At 40.7% G+C, this 19,678-nt stretch overlaps 1 protein-coding gene across 13 annotated transcripts in view; it reads right to left on the minus strand.

Moving 5' to 3' along the window:
* The window catches only part of camk2d1 (calcium/calmodulin-dependent protein kinase (CaM kinase) II delta 1), a 96,516-nt gene that overhangs the window by 41,854 nt on the left and 34,984 nt on the right, over window positions 1–19,678 (minus strand). For all 13 annotated transcript variants that reach the window (XM_056369949.1, XM_056369943.1, XM_056369940.1 and 10 more), the window contains exons 3-4: window positions 7,804–7,863; window positions 1,565–1,619 (exon numbers count right to left, since the gene is read on the minus strand). In XM_056369949.1, the coding sequence (XP_056225924.1) occupies window positions 1,565–1,619; window positions 7,804–7,863 (115 nt within the window). The remainder of the gene's footprint in view (window positions 1–1,564; window positions 1,620–7,803; window positions 7,864–19,678) is intronic.

The raw sequence follows: 19,678 nt of genomic DNA on the forward strand, positions 1-19,678 counted from the left end.
GAATTAATGTTCCATCCCAGTCAGCGATTACGTTGAGGCCACTTCTCGAGGAGGAGGACCATGAGGTGAAACAGTGCAGACATCAGCTGATTATTACAGGCAGTTCAGAAGTAATAATTCATGTTACTGATGAGATGCAGTAAATGTATCAGGTCTGAAAGTAGAGAACAAGCAGTGATAGAGAGGAGCATAAAACTAATCTGAATTTAGGAAGAATGACAATAAATAAAACACAATCACATTGAACATTTTCTCACTCAGCCAAATATGAGCTGAAAAATATCCAGCTGATACAGATATGGTAAAAAATCTAGAGACATAAATAGTGACTTTGTGAATGTGGCCACAGGCTGGAAGGTTTGTTGCAGAGCTGAAAAAGAAAATTTGTTTTATTGTTGACTGATCTGTTGATTATTTTTTCATTAAATGATTTAATTTTCTCTTTAAAATGTCAGGACATTGTGAAAATACACAGGGTGACATCTCATACGCTGTTGAGTCTATTATCGTCCTTTGGGAAATTCTTCAGGATTTACTAGAACTCCTGAAATATGCTGTTTGAGCCAGGTGAAGGAGCGGTGCATGTGCATACATGTGTGCGTCATGATGATGGTACAACCTCTGCCTCATTTTGAGCAGGTAACTACCTGAATGTAACTCTTAGCAAGAAAGTGAATAAGTGTATTTCGCAAAATGTCAAACTATTCCTTTTAAGTCCACAGGTTCAGAAGTTGTGATAATCAGAGGATTTCCTTTCTTACTGAAAGGGAAATCATCAGAACCATCAGAAATGTTCTTTACCCTCTGCATGTTTGATCAACAGCTGAGTCAGCAGAGGCACAAACCTGCACTGACGACTGTAGCTGACATTACAGGCACAGAACAGCTAATTTAGCATGTAGCCTACAGACTGACTTGTGCACTGCATTTGTCCTGTTGTATTTGTTCGTCAGTTTATTTAGCAAGATGAAGTGCAACCTGATGTTGACACAGTCCTGTCTCTGAGCTCTGCAGCAGCTCCTTCTTCCTCATGGTTTCTGCTCTGATCAGCTGTGAGACCTGATGCAGACAGGTGTGTGTCTGTCCACATCATGTGCAATCAGCTGAGTTTACCACAGGTGGACTCCAGTCAAGCTGTAGAAACATCTCAGAGATGATCCAGAGAAATGGAGGAATCTGAGCTTAAGTGTCTGAATACTTATGTCAATGCGATATTTCAGTTTTTACTTTTACTCATCTTGAACTTTGTGTTTTTTGCTCTGTGAGGAGATGCTGTGGATGGTGAGTGACTGTCTCTCATAAGCTCAAGAATCTCGGTGGTGTTTCTAAGCGGTGTGTAAATGTGGAGAGTGAGCACACTGCGTTTCTGTGACAGATGGAGCAAAGAGGAGGCAAACACACATCTTATCTCCCATGATGCCTCAGTGACAGGACATCTGATTGGCAGCTGGCAGGTTTCTAAAGAATCTCTCATATGCATGGTGTGAATGTGTGTCACTGTGTGTCCTGTGAGGGTCTGAAAGATGCACAAAGGTGATGTGTAATATCAAAGTCCTGCACTTACAAGTCAAAGACCAGGTAGTGGAATCCCTCCTCTGATATGCTGTCGTGGAGCCGCACTGCGAGACAGGAGAAAAGACAGTTATTTCAATATGGAAAAAACAGCAGTAGGTAACTGTGTGAAGTATCAAAACTTCGTACAACCACAAACTGAGCTCTGAACAGCAGTTTACTATTGTCTGCTGAACCTGGTTTGGCAATGATGCGTCTCAGCATGAGAAACACGCTGGTGCAAGACAAAATTGTTTCAATTCACATTACATGTCATATGTAAATCCACTAACGTGGATTTGTTGCCCTCAGCACGTCACTCCTGACGCTCTATTTTTAGCGCTCAGGTCCTCTGAATGAACAGAGGAGCAAGGCTGTCTCTTTCACTTTGCTGAACAAGAAGAAGATGAAGGCAGCAGTGAGCGTTCAATGAGCCAATTAGCCACACCGCCTAATGGACATGAAACAACATGCTCTGAAGTGCCAAAGACACTCACACTGAGACGGGAACAGGAGCACCTGTATCAGCAGCTCGGAGGTGACACACACACACTGCCTGTTCCAGTCTCTACAGACATTTACAAGCAGCTCATTTCATTCTGACAGAGGCAGCTTTGATTGACAGTTACCAAGGACAACATTTCTATGGAAGTATAGACTCAGTATACTGATGGACACTGATAGACAGAAACCTCCAGGGAGAATACAATGTGTTATAGTTAGAAAATGTCAATGTAGATATTTTGTCTTTATTACTGTCCTGATATAAAACATTATAGGTCAGCCTTGAGATCAGGTTTAAGATCATACAATACTGGATTTGCTAATCTCCAAGGCTAACAAATCTCTTATTGATCCAACAAAGTTGTAATCATCATCACCGATAACTTTCTTGATTAGTTTTGTCTATAAAATATCAGAAACTTGTGAACAATTTCAAATCTGCTCTTTTTGTCCCACCAACAGTCCACACCCAGAGATTTTCATCTTAAAATAATGAACTAAAATTCCTGCCTCATGGTTTTCCGCCTGCAGCAACCAATCAAGATGAAGATTAAATCCATGTCTGTCCAGACTCATAGAACTAATGTAGTGAAAGTGAATTTAATAAAAGGACAGTGTTTTAAATATGGATGTTGCTGCTAAGAGCATAGTTTTAAAGGGACCACCAAGATTGGTGAAGTATGGCCTCACCCTAGGTATGGTGAGTTATGGCATTGAATAATGTCCAGAGGTGTTTTTGCATAACATTATGATGTCACAATGAAGATGACCTTTTGGATATAAAATGGTATCAATTCAACATTTTTTATTTGTGTGAAATAATTGTGTCATAATCAACATATGAATTCTTGAGTTATCTTGAGTTGTCTTTGATCACCAAATTCTAATCACTTCATCTCTGAGTCTAAGTGAATGTTTGTGCCGATTTGAATTAAATTCCCTCATGAAGCTTCTGAGTTAGTGAGTGAAAGCATAATGTCGTCTGTGCGGAGGCATAGAAACCTGGAAAAGCTCTAAATATTTTAATCTAAGAAGCTGGTATGAGCAGGTGTATTTTTGCTTGAAAAGTGGCCAAAAAAACCCCAACTGAATTATTAAATTCAATTACTGAAGCTAATAAACATTTATTTCATAATTAAACTGCACATATCAGCAATTCAATGAGACCAACGGAGCCCTGAATCATCTTGACTAAAGTTTCCCATCCCTCTGATATCAATACATGAAGCTGATCACATGAATGATTGTGAATGAGGAGCTCCAGTATCTGCAGCTACACCTGTTATTTCACTGTTTCAGATACATTTAATCAACATCATGTTTTCCACTGCTCCTCTCATTAGCTGCAGCTTGTGAACGTGTATTTCTCCACTCGTCTTCTAGCTGTAGTTATTGTCCGAGTCTGGTTTCTCACTAAGCTAAATGGATTCAATAAAGCAATCAAAAGGCTTCAGATTTGATAATTGGATTCAATACTGGTTTCATTTTTAACTAAATGTCATTGAAACCCAACCCTAGACCAGTCAGGTTATTGGAATGATCCATTACAGTTTAGGGCCAACATAATGCAGCTTTGACAGGCAGGTGTCTAATCAGGGCAGCAGGGAACACCTCCTCTGCTACTTCCAATGTTCACCGTCTGTAGGTAATGGGATCACCGGAGAGAGACTGATTGCACTGTGAATGTGTGTGACTGTATGAATGTGAAAAAGCTCGTTCCAATCTCAGTGCTGAAGAGAGGTTAAAGACAGAGCACAGGGGGCGTCGTGTAGCGTAGTGGTCTAAGCAGGCGCCCCATGTGTAGAGGCTACAGTCCTCGCTGCAGTTGGCCCCGGTTCGAATCCAGCATCGGACGGCCTTTCGCTGCATGTCATTCCCCCTCTCTCTGCCTCCCTGTTTCCTGTCTCTCTCCACTATACTATCAAATAAAGGCATAAAAAGCCCAAAAAATATACTTAAAAAAAAAAAAAAAGACAGAGCACAGATGACAGATGCAAAGATTAAAACAGGAGAGATGCTCCAGTGGGGATTCTCCCACGTCTTCGTCAGCTTGTCTCCTGACGATCTCAGAGATCTTTCACTGCAGCCACCTTAAAGGAAGGAGGGCTTACCCCGGGCTGGAGGCTGTGTGAATGGAATAGTAATGAGACCGACACCACCTGCTATCAGCCAGTCGCTGTGAGGAGACATGCTTTGGAAAGCAGAGGGAGTGTGTGCACGTGTGTGAGCAGGTGAGAATCTCTCGTAGTGGAATCAGTAAGTGAAGTGTAAGAAGTCGTAAGAAGCTCAGAGGAGTTCACTGAATTTTATTTATGTAATGGTAGAATTGGGTGATGTCCAGAATTTAATGTCTCTATACAGTCTGGCCAGATACAATATTATTGCACGGGATGTTATAATATAATTATATTGTTGTATTTTATGTTTCAGTCTTTTTTATGCCTTCGCATCAGCGACAGCCACCGCCAGAGGTATATTGTTTGGTCAAAGGTCAAAAGTCAAGGTCATGGTGACTTCTCAAAAACATGGTTTTGTGCTTGTGTTTTTGCGGAGGCATACAACCACGAGCCGGTAATATTAGTTTTGAATAATACATAATTATATTATCATATTTTATGGTTTAAGTTTTTTATAATATATAATTATATTATTGTATTATATGTTGCAAAAATAAAATATTAAATAAAATATTATGAAAAACTGCATATGGGGGAAATATCATAGTTTTTGATAATACAAAATATTGGCCCAAGCCTACGATCTATTCCAGAGGTATTAAATTAAAACTGAAAAAGGTAATAGTAAAATTATATAATATTATAATAATTATTTTAAAATAATAATAGTACCTTCTCTATATAATAATGTAATCATAACTATATGTTCTTTTAGCATTTCAAAGAAAATAACTGGAAAATTATTTTGAGTAGTAGTAGTTCGTGTAGCTTGAGTCTCCATTTGTCAGTCACAACCGTTTTTATAACAAGCAACACATCTTAACAACTGATCAGTTTTAACACGTCCTTTTCTCCGTCTTTCCCTCCTCTATGCCACTTACCCTCCTTGTTTCTCCGATGGTATCTCTCACTGTGTGTGTGTGTGTGTGTGTGTGTGTGTGTGTGTGTGTATGTGTGTGTGTGTGTGTGTGTGTGTGTGTGTGTGTGTCTCTCTCACTCACTGACTCCAGTTGCAATAATTGGCTGAGTAGCATCAAGTGACCAGTGCAATAAAGGCTTGCAAAGCTGCTCCAGTTAAAATAGAAACGCTTGTCAAAGTGACATAATTCTCAATAATAGGTTATGTGTCTGGCTCCGTTCCGCCTGTTAGTGACCTCTGATCTATTTTATCACTGTTTTGTTATGATTTAAAAGAAAACTACATTTATTACAGACTTGGGTTTTAATTGTGTAGCTTGACCATTCACTAAACCTCTCCTCTGAACAGTGATTGTCCAGTCATCACCTAACAACCATAACTACGCATGGGCGACCTCTCCAGCTTTAGTTGAAGCAGTGCGCATTAGGGTGTAGTAAGAGCATTACTCTGTTTCTAAGGTGTCATTGTTTAGCCTTTCCAAAAGCAAAAATACAAGAGTAAAAGTGCAATGTTGTTAACATTAGCATGTCAGGCTAATTAGCTTAGTAAGCTAACCTAGCTGCACACTGAAGTACAAGAACCTTTCAGTTTCTTTTTTTCCTTGTCTTATACAGGGATCATCAGATGTGAGGATGATGACTGTTTGATGGGACCTGTCAGAGTTACTGTAATAGAGCACAGTACCTTGTAGACATGGAGCGTTTACAGTTTAAGACCCTTTTACAGCGCCCTTCTTTTAAAATGAGACATCTGGAAACATTAAACAGTCTGGAAACAAGGTTTTCAAACACCTGAGGAAGATAACTATAGCTTCATATAGCTAAAATGAAATGCCTGCTTTTTTCTACCTCTGCCTGAAATCAATCAATCCATATCTGCAGTTTCCTACTCTAAATACATTTGAATTTCATTGGCACCAATTTTCTGTATACTTGACAATTCAAAATGGATGCAACAAAAACAAAAGTTTATTCTTTAACTACAATGTTGTTATTTAAAACAACTTAACCATAAAGTTCAGATTATGTTTTTTTGGCACTGGGTGATGTTTCATTACTCTCAAATATCAGTGTCAATATCAGACTTCAGAATCAGCTGAACTCTGAATACTTCTCTCCTCATGTACTGTGTCAAACAACTGGACCCCATGTGAAAGAGTTCCTATTTAAAAAGCTCTTTCGTGTTGGCTGTTAACTAACCACCTATTAACACTGCCTCTGTCAAAAATAAATTACTATGTTGCACTGAAATTAAGCTTTGGTTTAGTTGTGCAAATAGACATGGAAACCCAAACCAAATAGCCCCCTGTCACCCATTCATCTGTCAGTGCCACCCACTCATCTCTCATCTTCACTAAAAGAAAAGGGACTGAGGTGGCCTCTGTGTGTGCATGCGCTCGGGAAGGGGGGAAGGGAGCCAATGTATGCAGATGTGATCTATTTGTAGATACAGCCAATGCACAAGCCAGAGCGCAGGATCATGTAAATATATTAACCACAACAACGTAGCTTCAGGCAGAACTCATGCGTTTATATTTACAGTTAACAATCTCTACGCTCTCTTGTGTGCAGTGTCCTCCCAGCCCCCCACCCCCACCCCCACCCCCCACAAACAAACATCCTTCACATCTTAACGGTGAGCTTTAATAATACAGTAGGCTACATTTGTAGGTCTATGCTGTTATAAATTATTGACTGGGCGCATGTGTGATAGATGTAGGTTAGCCTACTTTGACAGCCATAAGAGGATCTGCAACCTATCTGCATGTGTGTGTGTGTGCGTGTGTGTGTGTGTGTGTGTGTGTGTGTGTGTGTGTGTGTGTGTGTGTGTGTACATCACTACTGGCCAGAGCACGAGGAGCTCTCCTTCTGTTACACCTTGACCTAACAGCCATAGGAGAACAGGCTTCGCCTTCTCTGGGCTGGCAGAGAGAGAGTAGTCCTCCTGCCTCTACAAAACCCATACTGGTCAGGTTAGGTGCAAACATAAATGTATGTGCAAAAATAAATGTATTAATTTAACCCCTATATGATGGAATGTATTCGAATGGTTAGAGTAGCACCTTGCCAGATACTGCTGTGTTGCAGTCTGGCTTTGTAATGACAAGCCCACTCTGTCGTCACACCGACCTCATTCAAATGAATGAGGGGGCTGCACTTCTTCATGCAGAAGTCATACATGCAGAAGGTGCTTGTGAACGCAGCCTCGGAGTCAGGGTTAGGGACCATGTCAGGGAATTAATCTAAGTTAATGAGGCAGATTTTTCCCTTTAAATTCTTTTTTCCCCTAATAGAACTGAGGGTCTTAGTATAGATGATGTCATATGTTATTGTCATTGTGATTTGGACTTGACGAGGCACTGCAATGTCTCCAAAATGATAAAACATGTGTGTGCTATGTGGTTAAAAATGCTACTTCTTAATATGGAGAAAGACACTTATGCATACTATATACATACAGTATATGTACAGTATACAGCATGTTGTCAAAAGTACTTAGGAGGAAAATGTATAAATATTAAATGTATGTCTACATCTATGGAGCCTCTCATGGCCATCCTTTGTATGTTTTCACCCACATATACAATCTATGAAACACACCCGTATGACATGAGGGGAAAGACAGACAGAGCTGAATGGGAGAACTAGTTACCGATGTTGGGATGCTTGAGCAGGCGGCAGATCCTGGCCTCTCTCTCCAACTTCTGATGATCTGTGGAGACAAAAAAAAGACAACACATCTGTCACATCTGTCTGCTCAAGCCGCCTGCTGTTCTTCAAACCTCTCTACAGAGTTTCCACATATTAAACAGCACCCGCCTCTCCCTCCTGCTGGGATCAATGAGCAGAAAAAAACCAACAGTCATAAGTTATTACTCTGCACTGAGGCCAGGAGATGAATTTGAGGAAAACTGGCACGTCTCCAGTATTACTGCTCATACAGCACGTGTTAGCTCTTCAAATATACTATAAGACAATTCCATGATATTTTAAAGCTTGTTCATACAAATCCTTCTTTCAACACACAGTAGAACAATTAGAATAGCATCGGAACATGACTGAATGATAAAGTGGAGGTTTATCTTCCACAGTAGAGACCGTACAGTAAGGAACAAATACATTTAAATACAATTTTAAAAGGTCCATACAGTCTAAAAGGTATAGATGTCCATTTGTTTGATTATAAAGCAGGTCTAGGTTCTATATTAATACTGTCAAAGTATCAAAGTGCTCAATCCACAGAGAAATGCACACAGCCTGTATTCAGACACTGGATCCCATCATCCAGCCTTGCAGGATTTGGTTGAGAAGCCTGAGAGAGGAGATGTAAAACTACATTGAGATGGTTTTTGGTTCTTAAAACCACAAATATAACTTCTTATGGATCAACACTTCAAATAAAACACAGAAGAGGAGTGTCAAATATGAGACCTTTAAATTATTGTCAGTCTCTATCTTTGTGAGGGAAATCGCAGATGTGTTGCCACATCCCAACCAACCACTAGATTTTCATATATAGTGAGGTCTTCAAGTTGTTTAACCCAGGTCCTGTATTTGACCTGAGAGGATGTGAAGTATGTAAATGTTAACATCCACTTATGGGAATTTGCTCTTTAGAGGAGTACACTCACTCACTGAATGGTTTCCATCACAGGTTCTATCTTCTGCCAACGATAAATCACTGTTATTTTACTGCCAGATATGAGTCCCCTGCTAAAAACAATGGCGCATTTCCTCACCATGAGGATGTCAATGTCTAGGTGAGGTCTATTGAGGACAGTCTTTGCAGGGAGTTCCTATCATAGACAATTATGTAAGTAATTTCCAAAAGAACAACATTTCCTGATGTGCCCTTGAGCCTGAATTTAAAATGTTTTTTATCTGAACTTCTATCTGAACTCTGATTTTATTCTTGCTTTTCATTGCGTAACCACCACAACAACATCAAGGTTACACTGGCATCTTGAAATGAAGCAGATGTGGATTTATCAAGAATCACTTTTACACCAGCAATAATAAGACCAAAGACAGGATACAATGGAGAACTAAACTGTGAGCAGCTCAGACATTTAAGAGGGGTCACTGGGGTCATCTCCAATTCACCTGATTTGCTATTCAAATGAAGAGGCTTTGAGGATGTTGAATTAATGGAGACTAAGTTACCCAAGAGACTGTTGAATATTTAATAAAAGCTCTTGTTAAAGTACGTATTATTCACCATTGTGGATCATAACTGTGTTCGACATGGTCATATTAAGAGGATTTTCTATGTAGGTGGAGCTAAGGTGACAGGCGGAGCTCATGGGTGTAGGAGGGGATGATACTGCCTTAAAATAATGTGATAATACTGTAAATGCATAATAAATATTACATTGGTTGGAGGTAGAAATTATCATTCAGAACCAAAGTAAGTAGGTGATTTTGGTAAAACTGCTTGTATTTTATGACTTTATCTGTTATTTCATACATTTGTCTTTGTAGACATACATTGCATATGTTTGTCTTCTGTTTTATTTCCTTTAGTCTATACAGCACTTTTAATATTCCAAAAGAGGTTTTAAAATAACAAAGTTTCATTATTATTATTAAAGTAATTTCCCACTGACCATTCCAGCTCATGTAGGTCTGCAGTGTTGCAATGTGCCTACAAGGGGGAGCTGTGTGAGTGACAGATGCAGTGAAGACTGACAAAGAAAGAGGACAAGGAAGGAAAAGAGGGAGAGAGACAGTGTGTGTTTATGTGTATGTGTATGTGTTGAGTTGGGGGGGGGGTGGGGGTGAGGTTTCTTCCTGTGTCTGAAACAGTTTTTTGTTAAATTGGGCGTGGTTCCTGTTAGTTCTCCACTGTCACATATATTTAGGTCACTTCTACATTAAAATGACATGGGAATTGTCAGGAAGCTGTAAATGGAACACAACTCCATCCTCAGCACAGAATAAGAAATGGTCAACTGCCCTGACAAATCATAAACTGGACTAACAGACCAATCAAAATGCTGCTGCTACACTTGGTTCTCCAATAAGCAGTGAGTGCAACTTCAACCAGCACCGACGGAAAGTGTCTCTGCTCCTTGATGACCCGTCATGGTCCCAACCAGATGTCATGACACCGTCTCCAATCACACCTCAGTTACAAGTGTCTAAGCCTAATCGGACCAATGGGATGCGCTTTTAAAAGGGGCTGTAATCCTCATGGTCACCGGCCACTTCTCCCCCTTCCTCCACATCATCCTTTTCATCCGATGCATGGCACGCTGCTAATCTGTGACATAACAGGATTTACAGCATGAGTGGCGCCTCGCTCACCATCTCAACCACAGACACTGGTCTGTCATTTCCTTCCTTTTCACTGTCTTTATCATCAAGTTACTGTATGTTATCCGTCGATTAGAGGAGCCTTGACTATTATAAGAGACAAAGAGTAGTTCCTCTTACAAATATTCTCAGACAAGTACTTAACAAAAAGCTCAAGAGTATTAAAAACTTCCACCTACTGAAAGCTGACACTTCGGCTGACACTGAATTTTGTTTTTATTGTCTGCTTATTTTTTACTGAGAAATTTTTCTGCTTTTAAACCAACATCGTTGAGTTTTACACAGATGCATCTGCATTAAACTAATAGACATTATTAATGCGATGTGAGAAATGCATCTTTCTCTATGATGAAGAGTCGGGTTTGAAAGCAACTGAGCCTCCAAAGCAATTAACCAACAAAGCTGTTATTTCTATTCATGACATGTCTGGGGTTAGTAGGTACCACATGTAGGGCCCTCACACACAGGGTGCAGGCTTTTGATAAACTTGCACAAATATCAACTTATTCATTTACATGTAGGATTGCAGTGCTGTGAGTCAAGTAGCATGTCGACTTAAAATAAGCCTGAGATCGAAACTTGGATTTGCTTCAGTTTCTTCGTTCTCTTATTTGACTCAGACGTGTGTTGTTCTCTATTTTCACTTAATGTACTTCCTCTCAAACCACAAATAACTAAAGCTGCACAGCTATGCATTAAACTCTATGTAATGGTGCTCAGATTTGATATATTCTTTTGTCCTCAGCGGTGAGATGTTTAAGGTTTTAGACGTACAGTCGTATACAAACACTGTTTATTGCTGATATTAAGTCTCAGTCTTCACACATCACTCCACTTCGCCACAGCACAGAAAGCACTTTGACCCCTTCTTGTTTCTCAATCATGAATCCAAGTCGTTGGTGTGATTCACTCTGGAGCTGGCCCATTTAGAAAACCCAGATGAGCTCCCGAACATCGTCATCAGGCCGCACAAAACCAGGACAGCAGCTATTTTCAATGCAGCCGACTGATCAACTGAGCTGCCGCCACAGTCCTGTAAAGCAGCACATCTGGTTCCTCATCCAGAGTCTGCAGCTACAGTCACTTTAAAAAAATAATCCCCCAATGTGCCCACACAGTCATTACTGTCAGATACCCATCTCAGAGCAAACAAATTATCAGCAGTGCTGCCATCACTTCCCTTAAAACTGGAGGCAAAAGTGAAAACACATTCTTTCAAGCGAACAATCTTTGAAGACCAAGTATAAAAAGATCTGTCATCCTCACCATTTTCACCTGCTGTTATTAAACTAATAGGTGAGTAATGGAGTTTGGTGCCAAGAGACCGAGAAAGTGAATGTGATGCAAAATGAAAGAAAAACAGGAGAAACATCCGCAGCACAGCCTACAAACACATCCTCATGATGTTTCTTCCCTTGCTCCCACAGGCAACACCCCGACTCTAATTTCCTGGCTCTCATTTTCACAGGTTTACTCCAGGGGACTGAGGTGATGTCAAGGTCAACAGTTTAAATCAACAGTGATGCAGAAAAAGCAGGAGAGGGAGGGCAGAGGACAGAAAGGGTGACAAAAGGTTCTGGCAGATGTTCAGTTTTAGTCTAAATGTTTTCAGTCGTCTGATGTATCTTTAATGAGTTTTCTCTTACAGTTGTCAGATTTTCTCATGTTCACCCAGTTTCTTTGGAATCAATGGGGGAAGCTCCAATTATATGTTAGCCTTGGTATCATCAGCCAGTATATAACCTTTACCATTTAACCGCCAATCATTATCGGCTGATTCTCATAAAAAAAAATACGTTCACACGCACACACACATTCATACAGTTTGTTTCCACACAAAGAGTGCTTCTTACACACACACCCTCATACACTAATGGAACAGCCATAAAAGTTTGGGGCTCAATATCTTGCCCAAAGACACTTCGACATGCACACTGGAGGAGCCGGGAATCGAACCACTGACCTTAGTGGATGACCCATTGTACCTGCTGAGACACAGACGCCTGCAGCCATGGCATTGACTACTTGCATGTGATGTCTTGTATCATTGACTAAAATCTTTCATCTGGTTCAAGTATAGAGTTGAAAACCACCAAGGTGTAAAAAGTGTATGTGGCTTAAAATGCGATAAAAGTCAATGGTGAGCTTCTGTCAGGAAGCCTGAACGCCGACCTATGAGCGTAGGGGACACGATGTCATTGACAGGCGACCAAATGAAATGGAGCGTTACCATATTAAATTTACATATTTCTCTAGGTTTCAGAATAACTGGAAACATTTGGGAAAATGTAAGAACACAGCTCCACAACATAGAGAACATAGGTCTAATCATTTTTAGACATTTTAATGTGGAAAAGTTACATGTTATACCACTGAGGTTTTCATTGGAGGGGGTCAATAATTTGTTAAGCACTGTTTCTGAAAAGTGTTTTAGAACTAAAGATTATGATTCTGGAATTATAGCTCTGCAAAAATGAAAAAAAACAAAACAAAACCAAACATGTAAACAAGAACAAAGTGATTGGTTGATGCAACTTTCTGTCCTGAGGCAGGTTCAGAAAAGAGAAGTCTACTTATATTTGTACAAGAAGCAAAACAAAAGTCTCTAAACAACACCTGTGCAGGTTCGCAGACATGTTAAATCTAGGTAACAGAGATAAATGAGATGCAGCCAACAGAAAAGCCTTTGCAGCGACGCTCTCCTGACTGTCGTTTCCTCTAAAAGTGGCAGCGAGGCCAAACACAGATCCTTAGACAAACCTGAGCACAGCAGCTCATGAATACCATAATAACTTGAGGGATGTAAACAAGCTTTTCGGCGACCCTCATTGTGCAGACCCACAGAGAGGTAGTGGGTCCGCCTCACAGGTCTCTTCTAATGCTTGAGCTGACAGTCATCATTAGCAATCATCATCATCGTTCACCACTGGTGGAACTGCAGAAGCACTGGAGACTCTTGGGTGTAGGTGTAACTGGAAGAACTGTAATAAGAGGGCCCTGTCAAAATGCAATTAGCTGAAGCTATTCAGGATTCTCCATGTGCGCATCGATGTGTGTGTCTTCATGTGTGTGTGTGTGTGGTCTGTGCGTAAGCTGATGGAGAGTCAAGCTGAGGTCACAATTAGTGAACACCCTTCCCACATGCCTCAACTGTATGTTGATAACATGGACAGTGGCTGTGTGTGTGACATTTAGCTGGAAGCACATCAAGTCACTACTACATTTATCCTTACTGCTTTGACTAAGCCATTATGTTTTCTCTTGTTCTGTTTGTCTCTCACTCATGATGCTCTTGTGCCATATTTCATTAGAAACACAGTGTGTAACTGCTGGTGTTAATGAAGCCCTGGCAGAACCCCATTTGGTTCCTTGACATATAATCTCATTAAGAACATCTGGAATCTGACTGACAACACCAGCTGCCGTTTCTAATGTATGTACACTGTATACATACAGTATATTAGAGGTGGGCGATACATATCGAATATACTTGATGTATCGTGGCATGTTCCACATGGGATGTAGTAAATGACAATATCACAAACCGAGTATAAATTGTCACATAATTGTTTTAAGACGCCGGCATGAAGTTCTCTTTGGCGTCAGTTGGTGTCAGTTATATATAATGTTGCTGGTATCATCAGTATGACTATCAACAAATGTTTCCATGTCTGTTTTTTCCTGGGAGAGGCTCGCTCAGGCGAGATGCTGAATCTCTAGATAACACAAAGCAGCAGTGAAGCATGAGAGTGTCTCTTTATGCAGCAAAGGGTTAAAACATGTATTTATGAAGTTCTATAGAGGAGATATATATCATGTATCGCAATATAGCCTAAAAATATGATATTACTTATAGACCATATCGCCCAACCCAACATATATGGTTAAAACCACAGATGGCTGAACTTTTTAATCATAGGACTGAATGTTAATCTAGCACCATGTTATATGAGCTAAGTCTTCCAGTGATTATTTTCAAAAATATCCATTGACAAACAGCAGCCACAGATTCTGCAGAACTTCCAAATAAAATGAATGTTACAGATGAAAACAAATTAGATGTCCATTCCTTCTTTACCTCTTCACCTCTTAACTCTGCAAACTCTGTAGACATGTCCTGTAGTCGCCTGTCTCCTTACAACCATTACTCTCTAGGTCTTTATCCACCCTGAACTCCTGTCAGTCTCCAGAGTGTCTGCTTTGAATTCAGACCATATTCTGCTCCACTGTCTCCGACTGGGATTCCTGAGGCCAAATCCTGTGAGACAGCGACACACTTAGACACATAGTGCAACTAAGGCTCATTTGTAGCCGAATCTCTCTGGACCACTTTAAGCCACAGAGGATATTCCAGCCACAGCTTGGACTCATCCACTGCCTCAGCTCAGAGACCAAAGAAAGAAGTCCAACAGAAATCCTCCACTCTCACAACAGCCATCAGGCAGCTGGTGTTGCCTTTATTGTAACATGGGGTAAAAAGGACAGGAAATATCATGTAATAAAACATGTAAAATATTGTGACCCAAGATCCAAAAACCACCTGTTGAAAGCAGCAGAAATTTTTCTCTGAACCTCTTGGGGCTGTCTGGTCAAGGAAGAGAAGAAGAAAGCTCGAGCATTAATACTGTACTGTAACACTGTATCACCAGGGTATCAGTAGAGACAAAAAAAAAGATGTGACGTGTAAGAGGCTAAAAATAACCCATGCTTGAAAACTACAGCACATGCCCACACACGAACACACAGAGAGACGGACTGATGCTGCCAGGGGCAAGAGCACAGAGCAGGTGTGACTAACATTCAGAGAGTGTGTGCTTGGACTGAGAGGTGAAGGTGATGAGGATCAAAAAAAACTCATCACAACTGAGAGGCTGGACAACAGATCACCAAAATCACCTAAAAGTAAACACACACAGTCAGTGGCCGTGTGTGCTTACACACACACACACACACACACACACACACACACACACACACACACACACACACACACACACACACACACACACACACACAGAAGTTGTGAACGTGTATAAATTAGTGAAATAACCCGATTCCATGTCTCATATGTTTTGGCTGAGTCATCCTAGCTAAGATCCCTAAGTGAAAGTGAACTACACTGAACTAAGGCAACAACTGAGTCAAGAAGATGCTGGTACTTTTCCACATAAACAAAATGTAAGATTCACAAAAATGTTACCACTGCTGCGGTTTTAGCCGTCAGGAGCAGGCCGAGCTGTAGGGTTAGAAGGGTTAGGGTGAACCTGAGATATTGCTAACAGCGAGCTCTGTGCTCTAAAAGCCAAACTAATAATGCAAATATACTGCATCTTTGTTCTGTGACAAAACCAGCTAACCTGGTGAGTCCTCCATTTCCAAGGATTATGTTCAGTGCACATAAGTTTCTCAAGGAGACAAATGCTCAGATATTTCTCATCTGTGACCTAATCAGTTTGACCACATCCAGGGAACAAATGCTGCAGACAGTATGACTTTCTTACACTCATTTAGAACCAATCTAAGATTTTGTATATTGTAGCTTTGACACTGTTTGTTCCACATAAAATTGAACCTTGCGGCACACCACTTTTAATCTTAAAATGTCTGAATTCAATCCTGTAGCATCTCTGCATAATTCAAAGGATCTCAAAACCCAAAAGGCTTTTGATAAATCAAAAAGCAAATTTGGAAAATGTTTCCTACTATCAAGAGCAGAGACTATACGGTTTTCAACCACAGTCCCTTCTATAATGGTGAAGGTACGGAGGTGTTCATTGACAAAAGATTCCAGCAGTTTTTCTAAACATGAGATCATTTGAATCCTGTCCTTTATGTAGAGGAGTAACGCATGATTTAGTAATAAATAAAAACTAGTAATTTAGTTTGGACCACAGTAGTGGGCTGACAAACGGACCAACTAATATTGCCATTCCATGGCTCAAATTCCATGGTTTGATAAACTGAAAATCTGAAGAATTATAACTTAAAGTCTGAATAAGTCTTGCAAGTTAAGAAGTTAATGACCAAAAATTAGCTGAATGTGTTTTTCCATGGCTGCACTAAGTCTGACAATATCCACCATTTTCCATTTTAGCTCTGTGAAGCAGTAAGAGGCCTGTCAGTGGACATAGGAGCACACTGTCAGACCAGTGTAGGACTACAGTATGCCGACCTCCATGTCCTCTGTCCAAGCAGCTTTCACTTTATGGCACCCCACACACTTTCCACCCGGCCACTAAGCTGTGGTTGGAGGTTGATATGACAGGTCAGTGTGTGAGCGGGCTGGTGGCACCGCCGGGGGAACCTGCTGTCAGCGAGTTGCCCGCTGACTCCAGCAGCCTGATGTTCAGGCGCCTTCATGAGCAGTCAGCACAACATCCATCATAATCCCACATCTGACAGTGCAGTCTCCTGACACATGTTCTACACTCAGTCACTCCTCACAGTCATCTCAGTTGTGATCCATCAGAGTCTGGAGGATCTGCCTCTGAAGAAAAAGCACTCCAGAGGTTAAGTAACCACTGAGGGTATGATCGAGTGCATAGATTTACACTGGTGGCATAAAAAAGTCCTGCAGACATGACTAATATCTCTAAATTGATATTCAGAGGACTGGTGATAGAAGGACAGACTTACATCAGGATTTCTTAAATGCATGGATTTAATATCAGCTATGGTTTCTGAGTTTCTGTAGTCTTTCATCAGCTTTCAAAAAGGGTTTTAATATGAATAGCTAGATTGCTGTTACAACATGTGTGCTGATGGTTTAGGCTGTTCATGTGATGAAGTTGATGTAGTGTAAACAGGAAGAGGACAGGCCAGCTGTTAGATAGGGAGAGGAGGAGGGGGAGGCTGGATGGACCAGCTGGGTTACTGTGCTGTGTTTTTTCCAGGGGCAACGAAACACTCTGTGAGGGATGCTCCTTTCTTTTTTAAGTCATGCCCTGGTCAGCTGTGCATCTTTAAAAGTGTGATACTAAGAAACCAACTTCAGAAATATTAGTTTATTTATCAACCTGTTTGATGGAACTCAACATAAACAGTGTTAAAACATGACGATTTGAAACTCGAGCAAATGACTCCTGACCTGGCTGTGACACCAGAAGTTTTAACTGGTTATTCCCACACATAAAAAGGGCCTTCTGAGCAGACATGAGCAAGAAGAAACAAATATGCTCACTGATGAAATGAGCGCTATGTCCTGAGGTAATCCTTCACACCTTGTGAGGGATGGCACTGTGCGCCATCTGTAGACACCTCACTTTCCCAGTGGCCACTGCTCAGCTCAGCTGATTCTTCTCTCATTCCTCTCACATAACTATTATCTCTGACAGAAACATTTTCATTTTCGGCTCATCAGCTCTGACAGATGTAACTCTTGGCGGTTTGAGATTTTCCTCCTGGTTTATTTCAACAGTAAAGATGTGGAGAGAGGCTGTTAACTGGTTGTCACTCGTCATGAATTTATTTCCTCTGTGACGTCAGAACATGTTACACCAGCTGATGAATGAAAATGTAATTCTCTAGTCTTGAAATGCAGGACAATCTGATTTTAAGTCTCAGAAAAACTAAATTTGTATAGTATACGGCTGGACCACGTATGGTTTATGTAATTGAGGACATAGTTGAAAAGTTGTGGAATGGCCATAAACAAATGACATCATCATGTCGTATTTGCCTTCAGGTTAGTTTCAGCTCTTTATCTGTTCTCTTCTCTCCTCCTCTCTGTGCTCACATTTACAGTATTTGAATACAGCTGAATTCACAATAAAGCTGTTCTCATTGACATGTTTTTCTGTCTCTGTTGTCATGACAACTGAACAAGTTTGAAACAGTGACTGAAAAATGGTCCATGAACACTGCATGTTAACCAGCAGCCACTTCCAAGCTGCTGCTAAAATCCTGATTTTATAACCATGACGTCATCTGACAACATCACCAAACACATCAGCTAAAGACAAAGACTGAGTTGTGATTTCAGCTGTACTTCCTGTAACATGATCACTCAGAGAGAAGATAGAGAGAGAGAGAGAGAACTGGAGATGCTCCTCTATGTAAGGTAAGATACGGTTTCTCCAAAAAAGTCACCAGATCTGATGCTGAGTGCTTTTTTGAGTTCTCAGTCTTATCATGGTTGGGAAAACCCAGATTAACCATTTTCTGCTCTATCACATCTGAAGCTGGCTACACATGAGCACGTTTACTGCTTAAAAACCTCATCAACACAGAAAATGCATGCAGGTTTTTTCTTATCGTCTAAGTAAAGTTTTAGATTTTTGTATTCACACAGCACAACTTTCTTTGAACTGATGCCATCAAAACCAAGGCTGTCTGAAGTGACTCTTGGCCACTTGCTAATGACAACAGTTCTTATTTCTAGGTTTCAGTGCAAAGGTTTTGTTTCCCCTCTGCAGCTCCCCCTCTGTCTGCTGTTGTCTGAAGCAGAGGGGGAAACAAAACCTTTGCACTGAAACCTAGAAATAAGAACTGTGTATTCGCTGAATCGTTCAGAAGGTTTAATCCATTAAGTCAATGAACAGAAAACTTACAGTGTTTTCTCTACATTCATTTAGCAGTAGCAGCCCGCCACTGCTAAATCATAGCCGCCACGCCTTCAAATTTCTTTTATTTTTTTTTTTTATCTCTCCACCTTCACAGCCTGTGTGATGATGAGCGCAACAGCGGGGGGAGGGGAGGGAGGGAGTGGGGTGGTTGGGGGATCCTATTGGAGTTAATTACTCGCGAGAGCGCGGCCTTGAAAGTGACGTCACGTCAGGCACCAGGTGAGAGTCAGAAGTGTAGTCGTGAGGAATAAGGCAGCGAATTACTGGAGAAAAGGTAGACTTATTAGCCAACTCAGTGACGCTAACTTGGGTAAACTAATTGATAGCATTAAGCTAATATCTACACGTCATTATGTTTTAACTGCTGACGGCATTTTCAGATGAGCTTGTTCAGATACTTCTCTAAGAAGAGAAAGACAACAGATGAAGAAGACGCTAGTCAGGTAGCGTCATAAGCCTTTTACTGACTCGGTAAAAAATAGTGTTTTAATGTTCACACTTGTAATCAGATGTGATGTGAGTGTAAATTATATAAGGCTGTTAGCGTTACGTTACTCACACTTTTAATGTAATCTTATTAGACAAGTAACATTAGACAGGGAGGAGTTGTTAAACAAAGTGGAGGAGAGCAGAGCACAGCAGCGGGAG

This window comes from Seriola aureovittata, chromosome 23 (assembly GCF_021018895.1).
Source record: "Seriola aureovittata isolate HTS-2021-v1 ecotype China chromosome 23, ASM2101889v1, whole genome shotgun sequence".
NCBI lineage: Eukaryota > Metazoa > Chordata > Actinopteri > Carangiformes > Carangidae > Seriola > Seriola aureovittata.